At 35.6% G+C, this 22,762-nt stretch overlaps 2 protein-coding genes across 3 annotated transcripts; one reads left to right on the top strand and one right to left on the bottom strand.

Moving 5' to 3' along the window:
- Positions 1-2,491: 2,491 nt before the first annotated feature.
- Positions 2,492-18,752, bottom strand: LOC133524194 (spindle assembly abnormal protein 6 homolog). Of its 2 annotated transcripts, XM_061860075.1 has the most exons (13): positions 18,526-18,752; positions 18,273-18,436; positions 17,822-17,978; positions 17,223-17,408; positions 15,811-15,968; positions 15,192-15,351; positions 14,960-15,028; positions 13,788-13,931; positions 13,214-13,421; positions 11,532-11,712; positions 11,218-11,330; positions 5,169-5,320; positions 2,496-4,444 (listed from the first exon to the last, which is right to left on the bottom strand). In XM_061860075.1, the coding sequence occupies exons 1-12, from the start codon at positions 18,640-18,642 to the stop codon at positions 5,187-5,189; spliced, it is 1,791 nt and encodes a 596-aa protein (XP_061716059.1). In that variant the 5' UTR covers positions 18,643-18,752; the 3' UTR covers positions 2,496-4,444; positions 5,169-5,186. The 2 variants fall into 2 exon arrangements, with proteins under 2 accessions (XP_061716058.1, XP_061716059.1); XM_061860074.1 differs by having other exon boundaries at positions 2,492-5,320.
- Positions 18,753-19,125: 373 nt separating this feature from the next.
- LOC133524196 (LDLR chaperone boca) lies at positions 19,126-22,726 on the top strand. The gene is made up of 3 exons (XM_061860077.1): positions 19,126-19,340; positions 19,417-19,671; positions 20,284-22,726. Exons 1-3 carry the CDS (start codon positions 19,216-19,218, stop codon positions 20,456-20,458), a joined length of 555 nt encoding a protein of 184 aa, XP_061716061.1. The 5' UTR covers positions 19,126-19,215; the 3' UTR covers positions 20,459-22,726.
- Positions 22,727-22,762: the final 36 nt, after the last annotated feature.

The following is a 22,762-nucleotide window of genomic DNA, read 5'->3' as shown; positions in this document are numbered from 1 at the left end:
GTTTTATCCATAATCTCCATATACCAAAAAGTGTCATCAAAAAACCTTAAATAGGTGGCGCTACAATACCTAGAATACTTGAAATAAAAATCAAAGCATAGACAGCGCACTTCACTCCGTCAATAACACTTAGGTTCGTATTTGCATCAGTTCTACCTATGGAGATTGCGTTCCTTACCTCTACCTTCCATATATTCTTACAACAATTTTTAAATTAGATGGTGTGGACGCAAAAATAAAATTGGCTCGCCGATTCCACTTTATTCGATTGTAACATATTAGAGTCAGACCAGGCTAAGTTGAACGTCAATATAAATCGTCAATGTAAAAGTCATAATTTCATAGAATTTCACTGTCTAGGCTGTCAAAATCGCTGCCAACTTATCTTGGTCTAACTTTATTTTATTATGATCTATGGAGATGCAAACGCAAGAATATCAATCAATTTGGGAACATTTTTTTCAATTGCGAGCCATTGGACTCATGATAAATCTAAATTGGTGATTAAAATATTGTGTACGTATGGACCAAGTGTGGACACTAGATGAGATTGACGCCAATATACGTAGTATCTCTTATTAGTCCGTGACGCCAATTTATTTTCTGAAGTGCCAATGGATGTACCACACTTTATCAGGCCCGCGAAAGAATATTTTTCAGTTCACTAAATATCAGCACATCGTTTACAATATTTGAAATGTAAAAAAATGGTTAATATGCAAAAATATCCAACATTTTCGGCAATTAGTGACAAAGTATTTTTTACATTTCAAAAATTGTTAACGATGTGCTGATTCCATCAAACGGAAAACGATTATCAGGTCCGAAATGGGTACTGATTTCGGGAAGTGTGGATGTAATTGGCGCTTGATCAAATTGGTCAATTTCAACGGGCCTATACCACAGAATAAATAATAGTAACCGTACAGAAATGACACTTCCTATAAAATCGAAGTTTGACAGCGATTTAGTGACGAATCATGCTGTCCCTTTCTAATATATGGCACTATCCCTTTCGGCTACTTAGGGTGGTCAAAATTCAAATAATTATCTTATCTGTGGTTGTGCACGTAAAGGGACGTCAAGTTGTGCCAACCCGAATAATTGCTCGGAGCAATTCTGAGGGCCTACCGCGAACCACGTTCGACGTGCTGCCTCCCTGTCACACTTACGTACGAATTTACAAGTTCGACAGAGAGGCAACACGTCGAACGTGGTTCGCGGTAGGCCCTCTGTGACGAGAGCGCCAGAACGGTATATATAGAGTGTCACTCAACCATGGAGATATGAAGTGGAGCACACTCTTAACTTTTTTGTTATAGTAAATTGAACCTTATCACTGAGACAGAAAGGTGTTCTTACCAGACTAGAGAAAACGGTCCACTTGAGATAGCATAAGTGGGGCGCGGTGTCTCACTCGTACATGTTGCCAACGTTAGAAACAGACCATTGTGGTAGTATTTATATATATCAATATACTACTGAAATTAAATACTTTCTTATACTATTTTAGTGCTATATACAGAGTGCGGTTCTCAAATCTTTTAAGTAATTTGTAAATAATTATGATGTCAATATTATTAACTGATTAAACCAAGCATGTGCACAACAACAAAAAAACATTAATTTTAATGTGGTAGGCATTGTAGAAACTTTGAATATTAATTGGTATCCCCAACTTGATGACATATTTTCGAGATATTTCCAAAATACGTGAATGGTGGGGCTCAGCATTTAATTGCGAAATATTTAAAAAATGGGTAAAAAATGTTGTGTTACAGGTTGTAGAAGTGAAAGTTTTGCTGATTGTGGTATATATTTTCACAGGTGAACCACAATCATTCAATTTTACGATAAAAATACAAGACGATAATTGTCAAACTCATTAGGGTGACCATGATGTCGGCACTATGTGAATCAGTTTTACACAATTCTTATTAAGTACTCAAGTAAGTTTATCTAATTAGGTATGTCTATATTTCGGCATGATTAAATTGGTGGAATGATAGCTATTACAGAATAATTAATTGCCAAAATTGAAATCCAAAACAAATCCTTAAACATTCCAGACATACGTTTATACATTAGGTATATTTTAATACTGAAACGGTTTTACTAACTATTTATACATACGTAATCGATTCGATATAGGTTGGACACACATTTCCGTCAGTAGAAAAAGGCAGCAAATTTGAAAACTAGTTGCAATCACAGATCTACGATGAATAGATGATGCTTAAAGAATTAAAGATAGTTAAAATGTGCAAAACGTAAGCCATCACGCATATGAACATACCATGAGTGCGATAGAGGCAGACTACAAATGAAAAATCGTAACCATTTTTGAGTTTGACAATGGCGGCTAACGGCCGCCATTTACTAATTTTCAAACACATGTCCGGCATCGTAACACCTAAAATATAAATCTCATCCACATGGAATCTAGGGCTGTAACCGCGAAAATCGAAGTCCATCAATTGCGGGCGTTTTTCTCTGTCACTCTTATTACGTCTTAGTGAGAGTACAAGACAACGATCCCCGCAATTTGCGAATTTCGGTTTTTGCGGTAGGCCCCCAGTTATTAGTATGTGTAAGCGAGAATGAATATCGACATTAAAAAATCGGATATCGTTAGTGTTGTGTGTCGACAGAGTAACATCCCTAGTGCGCAAAATGTTCAAGTCAATAAACAAGAGACAAAGTGCGAGTAGTACGAAAAACTCGCGCAGCTAGAAGATGTTGAAGTCAACTTTAGCCAGTCTTCTTCGAGACCACGGGGACAACGCCGTCCTCGGAACGTCGGACGTAAACATAAAACTTAATACGCGATTAAGTCCTGCTTATAAGAGTTAATAATTTATACTTACATATAGATATAAAGGAGTTAAGAGTGACAGAGAAAGATGCTCGCAATTAAAAATATAAATATAAATGGGCGGAGCGGACCGCGACCCAGGTCCTGTCAGCATATCTGTCTCTCTCTCTCGTACTCATACCTGTGTTCTTGACAGAAGTTACGGCGGACCATCTTCCTCACGATCGATAATGGTGGCGGTCCGGTACGCCTATCAGTAAGTTTTAGAATGACTAAATTAAGTAAGATTTTGTGAAGCGTTTTACAGAAGAGAATAAACTATATCAATCCCTTTTCAGGGGCCATAATACTAGCACAGCAAAAAGACGGTAAGATTCTCTCTGACTATGCACGAATAATAAAAGATCTTGGCTAAACTATATATTTCACGTTATCCTAATATCCCAGATACATGTAACTCATGGTCACCCTAATTAGAAAGAGATGCAACGGCCCACCTTGACTTCTCATGTGGACACACTTTTTGGCCAATGTACCCTATCCGGTTAATCTTATGCCCCGTCCAGACTATGCGCGTGAATCGCGGCGCGAACATACCGTGACGTAGACTCCACACTCGCACAAATTAACGGCGATTTCGCAGTTTGGTTCGCGGCAAGATGGCGCCGAATCGTCAGCTGATCGGATTTAGTTTGCGGCAAGGCACTGATTCCCAGTTGATCAAGTTCGCACCCAATATATTAACCAAGTAGCCGCGTTATGACAGTTCAGATTAACCAACGCGGGCCAAATACCGACAAAAAACGGGGAATAAGGCGCGAAGGCGTGAACAATCTGCGAAATCGACGCGAAAGCCCTCCACCTCCACACTCGCGTTCGCGGCTTCGCGCACGAGTGTGAAGGGCCCTTCATAAGTCCGTGCACTCAACTGCCTATACAGACGGAGATCTTAAGGGCAATCCAGACTGGACAATTCTTCGTGGTGGTGTGGACGAAAAAATGAATTTTATGTACCTATCTATATTAGCCCGTCGCTAGGTATGTACGCTAGATGAGATTGACGCCAATTCTGTTTCTGATCTAATTGTCAATTTCCGTATCTCAGTTGGTAGTAGCGATCAGACCGGTGTTCCGAAAGGTAGTAAGTTCGAGTTTTGCAGGAGGCGGTGAATTTTTCCTTTAAAATAATAATTTGTTGTACCGATCGCAGACGTTTCTGGTTGATAAAATCAGTTATGTTGGTATTACGGTTGGTACTGGTTTCTTAAACCCAATTTTCGACAAGGATCTTTTGTCTCATTTTACTAGGAAAATAAAATACTTTTAGTTTTGTTTGCGTCCTATTTATATTTCATATGTATTTGATATATTATAATATGCACATGTAAAAAAGCAAGAACAGGCTAAAAAAATTAACCAAAGTATTAATTATGGGCAACCCTTCACCAAAACGCCTCCTTTAAAAAAATCGGTTAGTCTCAGAGTAAATTTGCTCAGCTTAAATGCATTGCATTCGCTAAAAATTAATAAATTACTTAAATTACCCTTTTTCACAATTACGACGTCCATCTTAAAATAACGTGAGCGGTATAGGGACCGTGCGCGTTGGAGGGTCTGCCATCTTTTGACCTGAATCAGAACAATAAACATGTAAATTTACACGTCACGTGTTTTCTTGTGCATAGTAGGTTCTGCCATCTTGTGGGCTACATTGGAACAATAAACATCACATTTACGCCTCGCGCCAAAAATCTGACGGCTGCTGTGCTGCCCCCTATAGTTCATGCACGCTCCCTATTCGACTGCTTTGTGTTGTCGCAAATGCTGCACGTTTGTTTCTCGGTGACATGTCACAAATATTGGCCATAATATAGCCACTGTCATAGATAAATCTTCATTTATGTCAGATATCACTGCTATTCCAGCTATTTACTTTAAATACGCAATGCCCCTTGAAACAATTTGAAAAGGCTGGGTAAGAAAAGCCCACTGCTTTTAACTTTCAACCTCATTATTTTTTACGTATAGTAACCCTTGTTCTAAGGCAGAACTTTTGAAGAGTCGTGCAATCAGAGGGCCTACCGCGAACCACGTTCGACGTGTTGCCTCTCTATAAATTCGTAGCTAAGTGTGACAGGGAGGCAACACGTCGAACGTGGTTCGCGGTAGGCCCTCTGCAGTAGAAATCATCAGTTTTAGGAATCTCAAAAAGCCAGAAGGCGGTTTGAGCGATCCCAGAGTTATGTTACGAGTTGAAGAGCCACAACTGCATGTCCGAAGAGCCGGATAAGGCTCGCGAACCGCGGTAAGCGAACTCTTGTTCTAAGGGAATTGTAGCACCTAATTTACACACCACATTGGGATTCATTTTTCATGGAAAATATGCAGATACCGGTGTTGCCCGATAGGTATTTTTTCGAGAAGATTTCTTTTCTCTGTAGTCCACTTGAGGTAAACTGAATTTGTCATTTTCTTTTCCTTTTACAGACTTTTGTGATCCGCAATCTGTAAACAATAAATAAATAAATAGGACATTCTTACACAGATTGACTAAGTCCCACAGTAAGCTCAATAATGCTTGTGTTGAGGCATAGAGAAATAAGTAAGAATAGAGTGCTCTTTCCATACATCAGTTTTCTTACCAAAACGCTTATTATTTTCGCAGTCGTCGTTTCGACTTCTAGCTTCTTCAAGTACCGAATTTATCACTACTGCCACAGATTATATAATAGTTCTTACGAACAGATACTTATCTCTCAAAGAAAACGCAAATACCTACCGTTTTGATACCTACACAAAAATACAATGGAATGACCTTCACCGCGCCGCTCCCCGCACCGCGCGAAGCGACACAACGCTAGGGTTGCCTACGCTTAGAAATGATTTTACAAATAAGTAGGTAATAACCTATTTAAACAGCGGAGTGAAATAAAATCTATATCTTATTTGTATCACACTTTGCCGGCAGGTTCCGCTATAAGTATATGGATGATGGCTACCTATTTTAAGTACAAATATATATAATATTTAATTTATGTCAAAATCGGCCTCGAAATCTACTGATTAAATTAACATTAAAACTTGCCGTTAGGTATACACACATAACAGTATAGCGTAAAATAACTATAGGTTTAAGCAAGTTAAGTTGCAATCTTTAAAATATTTCGTTTATTCGTTTCATTCCGACGAAACATTTTAAAAGGTCATGCAGGGACATAACCTGCAGTAACCGCAGTGTTTACGCCGTTTTATGAATCGCGCAATGAACTTAGCAAAAATTTGTTTTAAAACTTAGTGTAGTTTAAAACCAGATAGAGATTAACGTTACCCAATACTTAAATAAATATAATAGGAAAAGCATGAATACAGGTAATTATAAGATAACCAGGGCGTAAACAATATTTTTAAATGGCAGTCAGTACATACTGCCATTAAAAGAAACATATACCAAAACGTTAGTTAGGTATACCCATGTAACTATTTCAAATCTAACTACATGATTGTGTTATAAAAAACAACATCTTTAAAGAAAATTCAATACATACGTACTTTTTAACCGACTTCAAGATTTCAAAAGAGGTTATCAATTCGGTTGTTTTTTTTTTTTTTTATGCTTGTTATTCCATAACTTCGTCATTTCTGAACAGATTTTGAAAATAATTTTTTTGTTTGAATTTATATATATATATATATATATATATATATATATATATATATATATATATATATATATATATAGTCCTCCTCATCGATTTCGATGACGGCGACCTCAGCAATTACGGATTACGCCGATTATGGGCCCTAATGTGGCTGGCCAGGCCGAAATTGGTCTTAAAGACTCTTTTGCAGGTGTTACAATACAAAGAGCATATAATCACTACGTTTTAAGAGACGGGACTTCCATACTAGCGAGTGGACTCGGTTTATTTCGCAAATCATTACCAAAATCTACGACAAAGAACTGTCAAGGAACCATAATACCAACATAACCGATTTAAATAGTGTAGTACGCTACACGCTTGCGATTCTTATCGATATCGATAAAATGGGGAGGGTTGAAACATAGGCTCCTGTCTAAAAATTTTGTACTAGAAATCAGGTTAGCATCGAGTCCACATTTAAGTTGTATGTTATATAGTGGATAGTTCTTTGAGTGGACTAATATCTGGTCAGGCTTAATGTGGACCCGAATTATTTTAATATAGTTTTTAAGTCTTGTTTTTTTTATTTAACTCTTTATTTTCAAAATGTTCTGCACATACATGTTTCAATAAATGTTACTTTTCTATGGGAAGATGTATCGTCAGGTCTTCGTTCCCAACAAATTTGACCCACTGCCTGCATCTGAAAACATACAGCCTTGGACAAACATGACTTTATCTACAGTTTATATTCCAAGTATTTGCTAATGAGATGATCAACTGATTATTTAGCGCTAATATGCATCTATAAATCATGTTTTTCGGCATCCAGTTATCAACGACCCTTTATCAATGCTCTAACTTTTTATGTATTTATATGTCTGTCATGAGAACTGGTCTGGCCTACTGGGCAGTAACCCTGCCTATGAAGCCGATGGTCCCAGGTTCAAATTATGGTACGGGCATTTATTTGTGTGATGCGTATTTGTTCCTGAGTCATGTATGTTTTCTATGTATTTATATGTATATATCGTTGTCTAAGTACCCACAACACATGTCTTATTGAGCTTCCTATGGGATTAAGTCAATTTGTGTAATAATGTCGTATAATATTTTTTATTGATCACAAAAAGAGAGATTAATTTACTTACATTTCAGATTAATATATTAAATAATTACTAGATTAAAAAAATATGTCAAATAATGACCATTAATGCATAGATGATAGATAATTTTCCACTGAAAATCTTCGACGAATTAATTTTGTGTCATATTGCATGCAAGTTCTCAGGAAATTTCACATATTTTATTTAATTACTTACACTGATATACAAATAAACATACAATTATCGATAGTTTTAGTACATCCCTAGTTCACAACTAAAAATAATATAAAAAATCAAATTTTCGATGTGTTTAAAGCCTGCTGCACCAAAATAAGGTCAAAACTATCTAAAGCAATACGTACCGGTCTTTATCCAAGGGAAATTTCGCCATAAAATCCCTTTTTTCGTGATTTTCTCGAGTGGCTCGCTTGCCACATATTTCACACTTAGTACACCATTTTCTCGGTGGCATTATAACAAAGTCGCTCTTTACCCTGATCACGAATCACAATTTTCGATATTTTCACTAAATAATAAAGAAATTGCACGAAATACCCGAACAAAACATTGAAGCCTTCATAACAAACAAAACAATTAGGCTGACAGTTGACTTGATGTAAACTTGACAGAATAAATAGCACTGACGTTTTATTTTTCTTCGTTGGCAAAGATTTGCGAAACAAGTTCCATACAAAACTTATTTTGTTCCTAGTTGCGTCAGCCTGTTACAATAGAGTTGGCCAGACGCGTTGTATGTATACGTGTAAGAGGGCTTCGGTCTCTCTTTACGTTGTTGGCGTTTGGTATCTAAGGCATTGAGGCGATTTTCCTCAAACGATTTGATGTGGTTAAAAATGGTATATATATACAGATTGGTCCCGTTTTTGTAAAAACTCAGTTCTGATGATGGGATCCATGAGGAATCGAGGGAACTCTTCAAATATGAAAGGCATACATATAGTGATTTTTGTATTTTTTTTGACAAATCAAGCATATACATTTAAAAAAGTGACATTTGGTGAAGTGGAACTGCTGATGATGATCAGAATGGAACTCTTCAACGACGTATAGTACACGTTTAGCGATTTCTCCTTTTCGCTGTGTTTGTTAAGTAAATTAGATTTTCAAGACAAACTTTTGTCAAGTTCGAGTTCTGACGATGGGGTCCATGAGGAATCGAGTGAACTCTTCAAATATGAAAGGCATGCATATAGTGATTTTGTATTTTCTTTAACAAATCAAGCATTTACATTTAAAAAAATAACATTTGATGAAGTGGAACTGCTGATGATGAACAGAACGGAACTCTTCGATGATGCATAGTTCACGTTTAGCAATTTGTTCTCTTTGCCAAGCAGTTAGGTTTTCAAGGCACATTTTTATATTTCTATCCTATTTAGTTTTTTTCATAATTATCTAGTGCTTTATTTCATGCATGGTGTGAAATAATTTATCTTAAACATTTCAGTCGAACACATTACAGTCGAATACCCTATTGCGGGTATCTTACCAGTCAACCATAGGGCAAATCTGAAATGTGTCAAGGTGGCTGCAGTGGCAAAAAAAACATGTTACTTGCTTTTCTATATAATTAGGCGTAGGACGCTGTCTTTTTAATTTCATTGTATGAAATCTAAAATCAACAATAATCGTTCTTTCACCGGTCTCCCTCATTGAAGTCGGTTTTTTTTTCTTAATAATTATGAACTATTGAAAATAATAACAGTAGGTATAAGTAAGTAGTACCTGGGCGACCGATCTTTGCTCGGTTATAACTATTTATTGTAATATGGTGGTGTATAGGTGATAATCTTAACTACATTTTTTTACTAAATTAAGCTTGTCTAAAACAATAAAAATTATATATAAACTTGAACATATAAAAAAAAAAACAAAAATTAGCCACCAGGCGAGATTCGAACCCGTGACACTCATTTCTACTCGTAGCCGTCCGCGTCTTAACCCGCTGGACCAGACGGACAGTGGCTGGCAATACGAAATTAGCGACCATATTCTGCGTCTAAAGAAAAACGCACGAAAACTCCAAAACACGCGTTTTCCCAAACATAAGACTAATCTAAATCGATTGTATACCCCCAAAAACCCCCATATACCAAATTTCAACGAAATCGTTAGAGCCGTTTCCGAGATCACAGAAATATAAGTAAATTAGAATATAGAATTGCTCGTTTAAAGGTATAAGATATTGAGAATTAGTAGTATAATAAATTACTTTAGTATGGGTTAGCACATTGTTACTGGTGAATTCTCAATACAATTTGAGACTCCGGTGCTGTTAAAAGATGTAACCATCTTTCGGTAGATGTCGCTTTATGCCACCCCAAAGGCGTGTATACATAAGGTAAGAAATGGAAAGATTTGCGAGGTCCTGGTAGGCTTCCGTAACTCAATTGGTTAAGAGCAACGCACGGATTGCGGAGGTTGCGGGACTTGCGGGTTCAAATCCTGCCGGAAGCGTAACTTTTTCAATTTTTTCCTTTAATATAAAATTTGGAGTATCGCTCGCAGACGTATCTGCTTGTAAATAAATTATATTGAGAATGTCTACCTACTTATTTTTCCTCATCTGTCGAAAGAACAAAAGCGATATTTTTATGTTTCTGCATTAATCCACACAAGCCGTGTTATTTGTTCGTGACGAAGACATTTCCTTCGCACAATAAGAGCGCGCGGTGACGTGCGTCCATGAGCGCGCGTGGCAACCAACTGGCTGACTTTTGTACCGTAGACGGGACGAGTTTCGTAGGCATAAATTCGAGCTCGCGCGGAGAGTTCCATAGGCCTGCTACTAGACAATAGATGTCGCGAGGAACGAAAAGCCTAATGCTCAACAATTTTCAGCTAATATTATAACTATATTAAGCGGAACTCTATTTTCAACTCGTTCTGCCTGTAATATTAGTTGTAAATTGTTGAGCAATACACTTTTCGTCAATGGCGAAACTATTGACATCTAATGTCAAGTAGCGGGACTGATAAATTCGGTACTTGATTATCTATAGGGACCGTGCGCGTTGGAGGGTCTGCCATCTTGAGGCCTGAATCTAAACAATAAACATGTATATTTACACGTCACGTGTTTTCTTGTGCATAGTAGGTTCTGCCATCTCGTGGGCTACATCGGAACAATAAACATCACATTTACGCCTCGCGCCAAAAATCTGAGGGCTCCTGTGCTGCCTCCTACAGTTCATGCACGCTCCCTATATGATATAATGATATTATAGATATCGACTACGAAAATAATAAGCATTTTGGTAAACTGATGTATGGAGTGAGCACTCTATGCTTACTTATTTCTCTATGGTTGTGAGTACTCAGACAACGATATATAAATACTTAATTACATAGAAAACCCCCATGACTCAGGAACAAATATTTGTGCTCATCACACAAATAAATGCCCTTACTGGTATTCGAAACCAGAACCATCGGCTTCATAGGTCACCCACTAAGCCAGACCGGTCGTCTATACAAAACAAGGAATTATTACGAAATAACAGGCTGTGGCTGGAAAGAAAAACCTAATTATTAAGAAAAAACAGGCTGTGGCTGGAAAGAAAAACCTAATTATTAAGAAAAAACAGGCTGTGGCTGGAAAGAAAAACCTCGACAAAATGTCTAAGAAATATACCTTTAGCAGTCTTCTTTGCTTTGTCATCAGCCGGTCTCAAGTATTTCGGATCTAGGCCGATGTTGTTACCGTTGTCTTGAGTTTTTGTTAAAGGACTTCCTTCAAATGTAGACCTACAATAATAAACTTGCTATTAAAATACATCGACTAAGCTTCTCGCTTAGGACAGATGCAAAATATACACATAAAAAAATTGCTTGTTGTATTTGCAATTAAAACTGCTTTGGTATTGGCTACGAGCGCCGATTTAGAGTTCCGAAGCAAAAGAGTACAAATAAATTCTAGAGTAGCGAAGTGTACAAATCAACTCTTACAATTTTGATGTAGCATAGAAATTGATAGATTCTTCTGACATGTCCTCTGCCAGATCTGAATTTTCATTTGGTTGAATGTGCGGCGTCGAGCTATGTTTGGCGGCTCCATTGAATGATTTCTTCGTCACTGCACTGATTGGTTCGCAGGTGTCTTCCATTTTTTTATGCAGCCACTGGATCACTGTATAAAATAATTGAATTCTTAAAGTAATAAACAAATCGACTTTGAACTGTCGTGAGACATACTAACATTGTAATATTAAACCAACGCACGGCCATCGTGAACGCTGCTCGCTTGTGCTTGAGACTGGAGACCTAGGCTCCCCGAAACATGTCGCGCGAGTGACTAAAAACAAGCGGGTTTAAACCGTAATATTAGTTTAATAATAAGCAAAGCCTCATAAAGTTTTGTCTTCCATAAATCATGTAACATTTGCTTGCCTTAGGCCAAACAAAATAATTTTAGGTAAGTGTAAGTATTGGGAAAAAACAAATGAGTGGAGCAGAGCAAGGTCACCGATTTTGTAAAATGCGTAACCAGATTGAAGCGGGAATGGGATGTACATAGTGAGAATATAGCACGAAAGACCGATTCGTGGAGTAAACGACTACTCGAGTGGCGACCATGGGGGGAGGAACGTCCTCAAAGTAGACCCCATATTCGTTGGGACGACGACATCAAACGGACAGTGGGGACGAAGTTGGCTCCAGGTCGCACAGACCCGTGACGAATGGCGTAAAATGAAGGAGGCCTACACCCGAAGGGTAGAGACGGACTAAAGAAAGAAAGAGAGAGAGATTGGGAAGAACAGCAATTTTTAATACTTACTCATCTTTGATACAAAAAAAGGTAAAAAAAGGGAAAAGAAAGAGGGAAAGAGGCTCTACATTTTAGGTAGGAGGTATCAATAGGTAAAGCATACACTTAGGAGCAAAACTGTCCCAATAGTAGCATCTTAGTAGAATGTGGAGAAATTGATGTGGATCAAGGGGAGGGGCACATGATTAATACATAACAGTACTCCTTGAAATTTTCTAAAAATCGGCCTAATATATGATGTACTTGGCATTTACGGTTATTTTGTTATTTCGAATCGAAAAGTAGAAAAAAAACATTTTTATTTTTTCCAATATTTTTATTTCCTCCTATGGAAACTCCAAATAGGAAACCATATATAATTAAGAAATTCTGCCATTATAAAATCATCATGAAATTGTTTTGATGGGGCATATTTTTGAAGTTACTTTTAGGTGCCTTATAGTTCGGTGCAAAAGTGTACCATTAAAAACAGCCATAGAAAGTGTGTGTTAGTTCAATATTAAAGACGACTGTTATTCTGCCATAACTAGAAAACTATGTTCACGATTTAAATAGTTGATACCTCATTTTAGAGCGGCTAAATTTCTTAATTATGTATGGTTTCCTATTCGGAGTTTTCATAGTAGGAACTAGAAATATTGGAAAAAATAAAAATGTGTTTTTTTTCTACTTTTCGATTCGAAATTACAAAAAAACCGTAAATGCCAAATACATCATACGTTAGGCCGATTTGTAGAAAATTTTAAGGAGTACTGTTATGTATTAACCATGTACCCCTCCCCTTGATCGACATCAACCTCTCCACATTCTCCTGATATGCTACTGTTAGGACAGTTTTGCTCCTAAGTGTATAAATAATTACCCATGTTATTATTCTTTATCATTTCTTCTTTATCTTTCAATGCCGTCTCATTTATTTCATACTTTTCTTTCAGCTTGTCTAATTCTGTTTTAAGGCTAACAATATTCTGTTTAGTAATATTTATTTCAGACTTGAGTTCCTCAATTTCTTTGTTGTTTTTCTCTATAACTTTTTCTTGTTCTAATGCTATAGCTGTTCGACATAATATCTGAAATATTTATTTAAAAACAGTTATGTAACATAAATATAAATATGCCATAAAAATTAAAATTAAAATCTGAGAAATAGATTGAAGACTTCTGAAGATGTCTCGACAACGCCACCTGTTGATTGTGTTTATGTCGGTACAAGTTCTTGTATGCACTTCTTCATTCTTTTCGTGTCTATTAGTTTAATTCTCAGAAATAATGCGGTACACGGTCATCGACAGAAAAAAATTGAAGAAATTTGAACCTTTTCTTTCTTCTTCTTCAATTCTTCAATTTTATATCGCGTGTTATCAACTTCTTCCCGACGTGTATGGAATCGTAAATAAGAAAATAGGTCCAAAAATTTCATCTGATATTGTACTTACCTTTTCTTTCATTTCGATGATATCATGGTTTTGTTTTGAAATGATTTGGTTAGCCTTTAACAGCTGTTCTGAAGTTGAGTTTGCAGCTTCATTGTTTCTATTCGCTAGTGATTCGCTTAGAGCTAGTCTTTCTTCTAAATTTAACTGGAAAACAGAACCCATCAAAAACATTTTCATGTAAAATGTTGCCAAGACGAAACCATAAGGCTCGCACTGCCAAACATTATCAGATCTCTTGTAGAGTTTGTGAAGTTAGGGCTTGTAGAGTTAGAAGCTTATTGGCTCCACAAGAGATCTGATAACTTTTTGGCAGTGCGAGCCTTATGGTTTCGTCTTTACATGAAAATATCGGCAACATTTTACATGAAAATGTTTTTGATGGAATTTCACTTCTTTTTTTAAGTCGCTTATGACAATCTTTCATCCCCTAATTTGTAGGGTTGGGGGTGATTTACTGAAATACGTATCTGGGGGCATCATTTATACAATCTGCTTTTTTTACCGATTCCTTATACAAAATTTAACCCCTTTTTCTCCCTAACGACCTTTTCCTCCCCTATTCACCCTTAAGGGGTGATTTTAGGACTGAAAACTAATATACATCCTTCCCCATAACAAAAACTATCTACATACCAAATTTCTACTAAATTGATTAAGCGGTAATTGTTTCCCCATACAAAATTTCACCCCCTTAGGGGCAAAAAATTTCAAGTTTTTGTTTGTCTACTAATACTATCCTACATAACAAATTTCAGCTTGCTAGGACTTCAGAAAGTACCCTAAGGGTTTTGATGATCATTAATAGTAAATCGGGTTTTTTTTAGATATGAATAAAATCCAAAGTATGAGAGATTGATATTATATCCCAAGAATTTTGTTTATCTGGTATAATCCGAATCCAAGTTATGAGGGTTCAAAGAAACGACGAAGCGCTTCGAGAAAAAGTAGGTAGTCCCCTTGCACTTCGCTTTGCTCGTCTTGGATGATTTGAAAAAAAGATTTTTTTATTTAAGGCTTCTTCTCACAAGAAGGTTTGGTATGTTAGGGTGTATTGAGAACTCTACACACAAACGAATGACATTGAAGTAATTCATATAGAATAGGACTGTAGGCCTTAGGGGGATACATATTTATAAATTTCCACATCTCAAGCCTGTCAAATTTGTTCTTACCTTTTCTTTTTTAATTATTTGTAACGAGTTTTTCAGCTCTGTGACAAGATCAGCATTATCTTTTCCAATCTAAAACAAAGACAGCACTAATAATACATATCAAAATAGTTTGTGTTTGTGACATACAATACAATACAAATCCTCTTTTAATTGCACAACCTCAAAATAACATTTACATGATAATTCATTTAAAAATACTGAAAGTATTTTAAAAATATTTTAAGTTGTTTACCTTCTCTAAGTAGGTACACCTTGTGTTCAAGTTACTAATTTGCTTTTCTTTTTCAGTAATTTCTCTGTCTAAGCTCGCATTTTTTGCCTTTAATGTAGCCACTTCTATGTGTGACTTTTGAACTTCTCCCTCTAACAGCATTAACCTTTGAGATTTTTCACTGAAATAAGACAAATAATAATTCAATAATGTTATAAATAAAACTACAGAACTCAAATAATTATTAGGAGCAGTCAGTATAAAGAGTTAGACCTAGGCCACTGGTTCTTAACCTTTCATTTATAAGGGACCTCTCACATAATAACACCTACTGTTTAGAAGGTAATACCTATGCCAAATAAACTCACCAAAGGTCTGTATGTCTGCAACAAATACAGACTTATAAACATGCAAGAGCCATAATATAATGAATTTTATACAAGTTTCAGATGAAAAGCATGCCTGACGTCCATCATTTCGTTGGTTGGGCGACATTCAGAAAATTGCAAGTCGCGTTTAGATGGTATAAGCTCAGGACCGGAACCAGTGGCATACTTAAAGAGAGGCCTGTGCTCAGCAGTGGGTGATAAAAAGGCTGATATGATGATGATGATGATTCAAGTGACTTAAAAATACTCACCTCAATTGGTTGTCCAAGTGTCCTATTTTATCTTTTAGCTGCTGGCATATTGTATTTAACTCTTCAATTTGTCTGTTTTTCCTGTTCAAGGCTTCTTCTGAACTTGCAAGCTGAGCTTTTGCATTAATTTCTGCATTTTTCTGCCACTGTTGTCTTTCCTACAACAGGACTGGGTTATAATTGAACTTGTTAAGTAAGATTATTTTAAGTAATTATTTTTTATCATTAGTGAAAATGAAGATTAATAAAATTATTGTTAAGTTTCCACAGTCTGATAAGTTACTTTATTGCAGAACCAATCAGACTTATAGGCATTTGATTAATTTAGACATAATTACAATCATTTTAATGTTTATTGTTTTGGACTGTTATTATTATGTTGTATTTTCTGATTTGTTGTATTAATTTGTAATTAATTATTCATTATAATTCTAATCGAAATGGCATCATCAATTTTAAGTTTTTGGAGTTTATATTTTTAACATGTTTTTAAAATACTTTTTTGTTGCGTGCAAACTACGCCAACATATATTCTCTATTGACGTATGGTGTAATATACTGGGGCAATTCCGTAGACATGCAGTCCACATTAATTTTGCAAAAGAGGTGCTTAAGAATTATCTATTGCATATTAACCACAGACAATCACAGAGAAATGTTTTCAAGAACAAAGGTTTTCTAACTTTAACTGACATATATATATGAACTCTGTAAATTTCTTAAGAGTAAAAAGAATTACTTTACAACATTATCCTCCCTCCATTATAATCTTCACTCTCAATATAAGTACAATTTTATTTAAAACTGCCTCTAGTCAAAAATAAAACTTACGATAAAAGCACATATATTACTGCCATTTGAGTCTTTAATCAGCTGCCAGATGAATTAAAAATGTTAGATGACATGGAATTTATGCAGTTTAAAAAATGGCTTATTAAGAATGAATTCTATTGTCTAAAGGATTTCTTTGAATTATATTCGCCATGATACCGTATACTCTGTATAGATTGATATGATATGATATGTGTTTAATAGAATTTCTTACTTTTAAGTTAGTTTTAAGTGTATATTGTATACCCGAATTGGGTCACTGTTGAAACTTACACATGTAATTACATAACACTTCTGTAACACAGTTGTACAATAAATAACTATCTTATCTTATATTTTGTTTAAATGCATAAGCTTGAAATCGATTTGATACTGTGTATCCATTACTGCATGGATTTTTCCTTATTTTATATATATATAATGATATATAAAGATAATGAGTATTGAATTGTTTGTATCTGTGAAGAGGTAACATCTTCACACCATTGCTGAATCTGGTATGGAGATGATTTTTATCTTTATGCACAGACAAAGTCAAAAGCAGAAGCTAATATTGCACAAAATTTGTCCTATTATACTACCTGTGCTGCCCTTTCTCTCTCCTGTTTCATTGCTTCTTGAAACTCACTCTCACTCTTTCTCCTCTCATCTTTTAGCTCAGCCAAGTTGTTGGTCAGCTCATGAATCTTCTGCTCCATTTTGATGCATTTCTCTTTCCACATCACTTCACTGCTAGTTGCTGAACTTTTAAAAGATGCCAGTGTATTCTGAAAACATTATTGAAATATTTGTATGAAAATGTTTTTATAGCCGGTCAAACAACTTTGTCAGTAGAAAAAGGCGTGTAATTCAAATTTTTTATGGGGGCAATAACCCTTAGCGCCTAGTTTTTTTTAAATTTGCCGCTTTTTTCTACTGACGAAAATGGCTTGACAGACTATATATTAAAATGTCACCATAGCATAAATACTGGTAGCACTCTCAGCTACTGCTTTGGAGCCCAGGTACGATTTTACATAAGGTTTAAAATAAATTGTTAGGGGATAAAATAAAAATGAATTAAACTGTGGAAAGACTGAGAAGTACATTTTTGGAAGCTGTCTGTAGAGAGGCTAGAAAAATTGGATACAGGACAAGTGTAATAAAAAAATAAACAGTCGTAAGAAGTAAATAAGACTACCTTTAAATTATTGATAGTATCAGCCATATGTTGTTTGATGTCTGCATCTGTAGCCGGCCCTGTCTTCAGTGACAAATGAACGAGACGCCTAAACTCATTGTGCTCTACAATTTCAAAATAAAATTGTACTGGATTTGTTTGTTGTACTATCAGGAACCTGCAAGATATAAATACAAATTAATTACATATTACAAATTCAAAAAGAAAAAATAATCTTAATACATACTTTTCATTAAAAAATTTATACACCTTGTCTATGTACAGTATGGTTCAAAAGTGCATGGATAAGTTGTGAATGAAATCATTCATAAATTGTCCATGCAAATTTGAACCTGATGGTACTTGCTACATTTTAGTTTAGGAGGCGTTAGGGTTACATATCTGCAACCAATACAATATGTAATCAAATGAAATCAGATTATTATATAAATCTTAATTAATTTTAGCTTACATATTGTTGGATGCACATTGTTGAAGGAGCCTAACAAGCTGCGAGGGGAAATTATCGAAATCTATCAACAGGCCTTGCTGCTTCTTCAGATCTTCGTAGTCGCACCGCGAAACATTAAGAATACATAAAAAAGTAGGGTCGTCCTCGTCAGAAAGAGATATGCGCTGTAACAAAACAACAGTTTTACGATCTACATACAAATATATCATACATCGACCAAGAATACGTAGATTCGATGAAATCATTTACGAACCAAGCTATCGCTGCCGAAAATCTTCATAATAGTAACAGTAACATCTCTCTTACTGTCTTCAAATCCTCGTTTAAAGGTAATATAGTACTTCCCTTTATGGAATGTCTTACATTCCATTTTAAAACACCAAAAGCAAGAATATAGTATAAAGTAATATTGAAATAAACAAAATAAACGACGGCCGTGTTTGAAATTCGTTTTGTTGTCAATTCCGTATGTTCTGTCATTCTTTTTTTTTCTAGCTATAAACCTATAGATTATATATAGTTTGTCAAAGGGCTATCTCATTTCAAACATAGACAGAGGGAGTCATACTATCTTTGTCTTACACTAGTATTAGCATCCAAAAGAAAAGGATGAGTATAGTTTTTTTGTTCTTATTTACTGACAAATTGGTTTGACCAACTATAGATAAAGTATACTAGTGTTGTACGAATGCGCCAAGAACGAGACAATAAAACTTTGCCAAGTTTCTCTACTAGACGTACAATTCTGCCAACATTATACAAAAAATATAAAAATATATTTTTCTTATGGCAACTCTTTTTTTTTTTCAAGTTTTGACGTTTATTTTTAATTTTCATTCGCTCAATCATTTGAATCATTCACCTAATTGTACTTACGTTTACGTGTTGTTTAACAGGCATTTCCGCCAACTTATACTTAGTATTTTTTATATCGTTTATAATAATGGCTAAACTACTATGTATATTACTTGCAATATGCATATCTGGTATTATTTCTAAAAAAGCCGAAAAGAAACCAGAATGGGCTAAGAAGGATATTACAGATTTTACTGAAGCTGACATGGAAAGGTACCTGTCGCACTTATTTTATTTATGAATTCCAAATTCCTGACACAATCAAGACCTAATTTATTATGCGTTACAGATTGCTAGATCAATGGGAAGAAGATGAAGAGCCCCTTCCAGAAGACGAATTACCAGAACACCTTCGAAAGCCACCGGCAATAGACATAACCAAAATGGATATGTCAAATCCAGAAGCAGTGTTGGAAGCCACTAAGAAAGGACAGACAGTAATGATGTTTGTTACGGTGGCTAATAACCCCTCGAGAGCGCGTACAGACGAATTGACCAAAATATGGCAAACAGGTCTCTGGAGTAACCACATACAGGCAGAAAGGTGGGCATACTACATTTTACCAAATTAACACACCTTTTTACAAACTTTTATTTATCTTGCCCTGTCAGTATGTATGCATGGTAGTTAGTGTGGGTTAAGTCTTGGAACTCTGCTAGTCATACCCAAACACCATATGTGACAGTGGCCGGCAAAACGTCCCACTTTGTCACTTGCCATAAGGACGAGATTTGCTTGTATCTTTATACAAATACTCTGACAAGGCATACCTTATGGCAAGCGACAAAGTGGGATGTTTTGCCGGTCGCGGTCACATGTTAACTAACATAGAGCTTGGGTTTATTCATGGGTATGACTTTTAAGCATTTTACTTCGGGATAAAAAATACAAAAGTTTTTCTTAATAATGAAATTTAGATATTTAATTATATAAGTAACTTAAACAAATTAATATATTTCACACCAGAATGGTTTCTGAGGTAAAGGCCTCTTCCAGATCTTGCCATTTAGTTTTGTCTTGTGGCCTTCATAGCCATTTCTCATTTTAGCTAACCAAAATCAAACTCCATAAATTGACCAATATAGAGTTTGGGATTCTTCACAAATATGACTTAAACTGTGTAACCTAAACCATAATATATCTTTCTTCTTTTAGGTACCTGATCGCTGATGACAGAGCCATTTTCATGTTCAAGGATGGCTCTCAGGCATGGACGGCTAAGAAGTATCTCTTGGAACAAGAAGAACTGAAGGATGTGCAATTGGAGAGCCAAACATATCAGGGTACCAAGGCTGATGTCAGAAATACTGCTTTGAGGGATGAATTATAAGATGAATATGAGCGATGATGATCAAAATCTATTCTTCCATCACAAGGGTGTTTATACTGGATCTACCATTGACAAACATCAGTAGTTGATGTAAAACATGCATAAGCTTTGGGTGCGTGGGAAGTGCAAATGCGACTTTTTTTGCTTATTGCGGACACATACATCATTTACAGTGTAAGACAGGTTTGACAAAGTTCTAAAGACTAGAAGCATTTGTTGTATTGGTGTATCATGAAATGCATTATTTATATATTACAAATAAATGTTTATTTGATTAACCTCGTGGCGCCCAAGGCTTTTTTGGCTCTTCTTTAACTATGACCCGACCGTCCTTCTTATAGGACATAATAGTTATAGTCCTATCCGCCCAAGATTTCGAGTTGAAATTTTTATGTGTTAGAGTTACCGGTTTGAAGTGAAACTTGCGGGGTATAATTATGATTATATTAGCATGTGTTTTCAATTCAATTATTTGTCTACCTTTTGTTCTTTCCAAAGGCCACTGGGCCACAATTACTAGATTAGAAGGAATTATTAAGTGATGTAAAATTAATAACTTTTTTAGGATTAATATGTTTATTTCAGTTATTTTTCGTCCGTGGTCCGTTCCCTGTACTCCTAAATTCGGAAAGAGGAATTTCATCTTCTGAACTGGTGTCTGACGAGCTATTGTCTGCGTTGTCTCCATGATCTATTGTAAAATCTGCATCCGCTTCTCCGTCATCTTCAAACTCCGAATTGTCCAGGTTACCATCGCCCATAAAGGCTTGGATTTCTTCATCCCGCAAACCTGTGATTAAAACACCTTACGTATAGGTGATCAATGCAATCCTGAACCTCTGGCTAACAATACTGGGTTAGAATAGTGCTAGATAAGTGTATCTACACAGACTAGACACGAAAACTTAGTAGTGTAAAGAGTATTAAATTATTAGTGAAAAAGTAGCATTTTCATATTAGTAATATTTCACAAACCAGCATAACATAAAGCCACAAACTAAAAACATTAAGATATTTTTAGTACTAGCTTCGACCCAACCGACTTCACAAAGTACATATTATTTCAAACCAAGATTTCGAAGAATTTAAGCTATAAAAATGCGAAATAATTCTCTCCATTTAAGAATTACCCATTAATTAGCAACTTTTTGCATAAAAACATACTCGAGAGTCACGGACTATCATAATAAAATGCGATTTACTTACCACGTGTTCGTGAGCCAGCCATACCACCGTCCATTTATCAAAAAAATGACATCTGTCAATTGTGACTGCTAATGGTAGCATACCGGAAACTGTTCCCTAATATTTCGTTCAGAAATCGGAATAAATTATTTCTTTGACCCGCGAAATTTCAAAAATCTAGACAGAGTTTATTAATATGACCTTCTGAAAGGCGCATGAGCGGTAATTGAAAGTTACTTGAAAAAAGTTCTGGGCTGGAGTCGCCATGTTTATTTTGGTTTATCAAAAGGCGCGTGGGCGCCACGAGGATAAGACAACCAATCTCAATACAAAGTTGCATGCCTAATCATTGTAACAGAGATTTCAGGCCCAGAAATAATGTAACTCAATCTAGTAAACTCTTAAAAGATGTAAACGGCCCGATTCGAAGAATAAGATATGATAACGATAAGTTCTGGTTTAATGTTGGGTAATATTTGTTTTATTATTATTATAACATTTGTACCTCATATAATTTTCAGAAGCAGCTCGATTCGCGCAACCAATGTCACTTTGACATTACAAATATCGTAGATAGATCTTGTAGGGGGTCACAGCGGAATCGAAATAAACGTCAATTTTGATATGTCGTTTAGTTACGATCTTTCCAAGATCTTAAACCTGTCTTAATCATTCTTCGAATCGGGTTGATAATAGTGCTGTGCTCGTCTAGCACCTTCAACTTTATGAAGAGATGTTTTTACTATTTACTTTAAAATATGTAGATCTTGATGTTTTCTATTTGCATGAATAATGTATTTCTGTATGTCAATTCACATTTGACCTTTTGGATTGATAATTGCCCATGAATACCAACAAGAGATTAAAAATAATCTATTGGCATGTGTAGTAACGACAACCTTTTCGCATTTAAATAACGTTCCATATTGTATTTATCATCAGGCATTTGATTTATACTGAAATGCAAAGCTCAAAAGGTTAATCACTCACCTTATATATGTCATACTAAATGTAGAACAATTGATCTGTATATTATTGAATGAACTGAGATCGTTATTTTAAGAATAAATATTATTTTTTCCAGTGCCGTTTTTTGTAATCCCTACATGATTATTTTAT

The sequence above is a fragment of the Cydia pomonella genome, chromosome 13 (assembly GCF_033807575.1).
Source record: "Cydia pomonella isolate Wapato2018A chromosome 13, ilCydPomo1, whole genome shotgun sequence".
Lineage (NCBI taxonomy): Eukaryota > Metazoa > Arthropoda > Insecta > Lepidoptera > Tortricidae > Cydia > Cydia pomonella.
The sequence above is the reverse complement of the archived record's forward strand: the minus strand, read 5'-3'. Positions and strand labels throughout refer to the sequence as shown.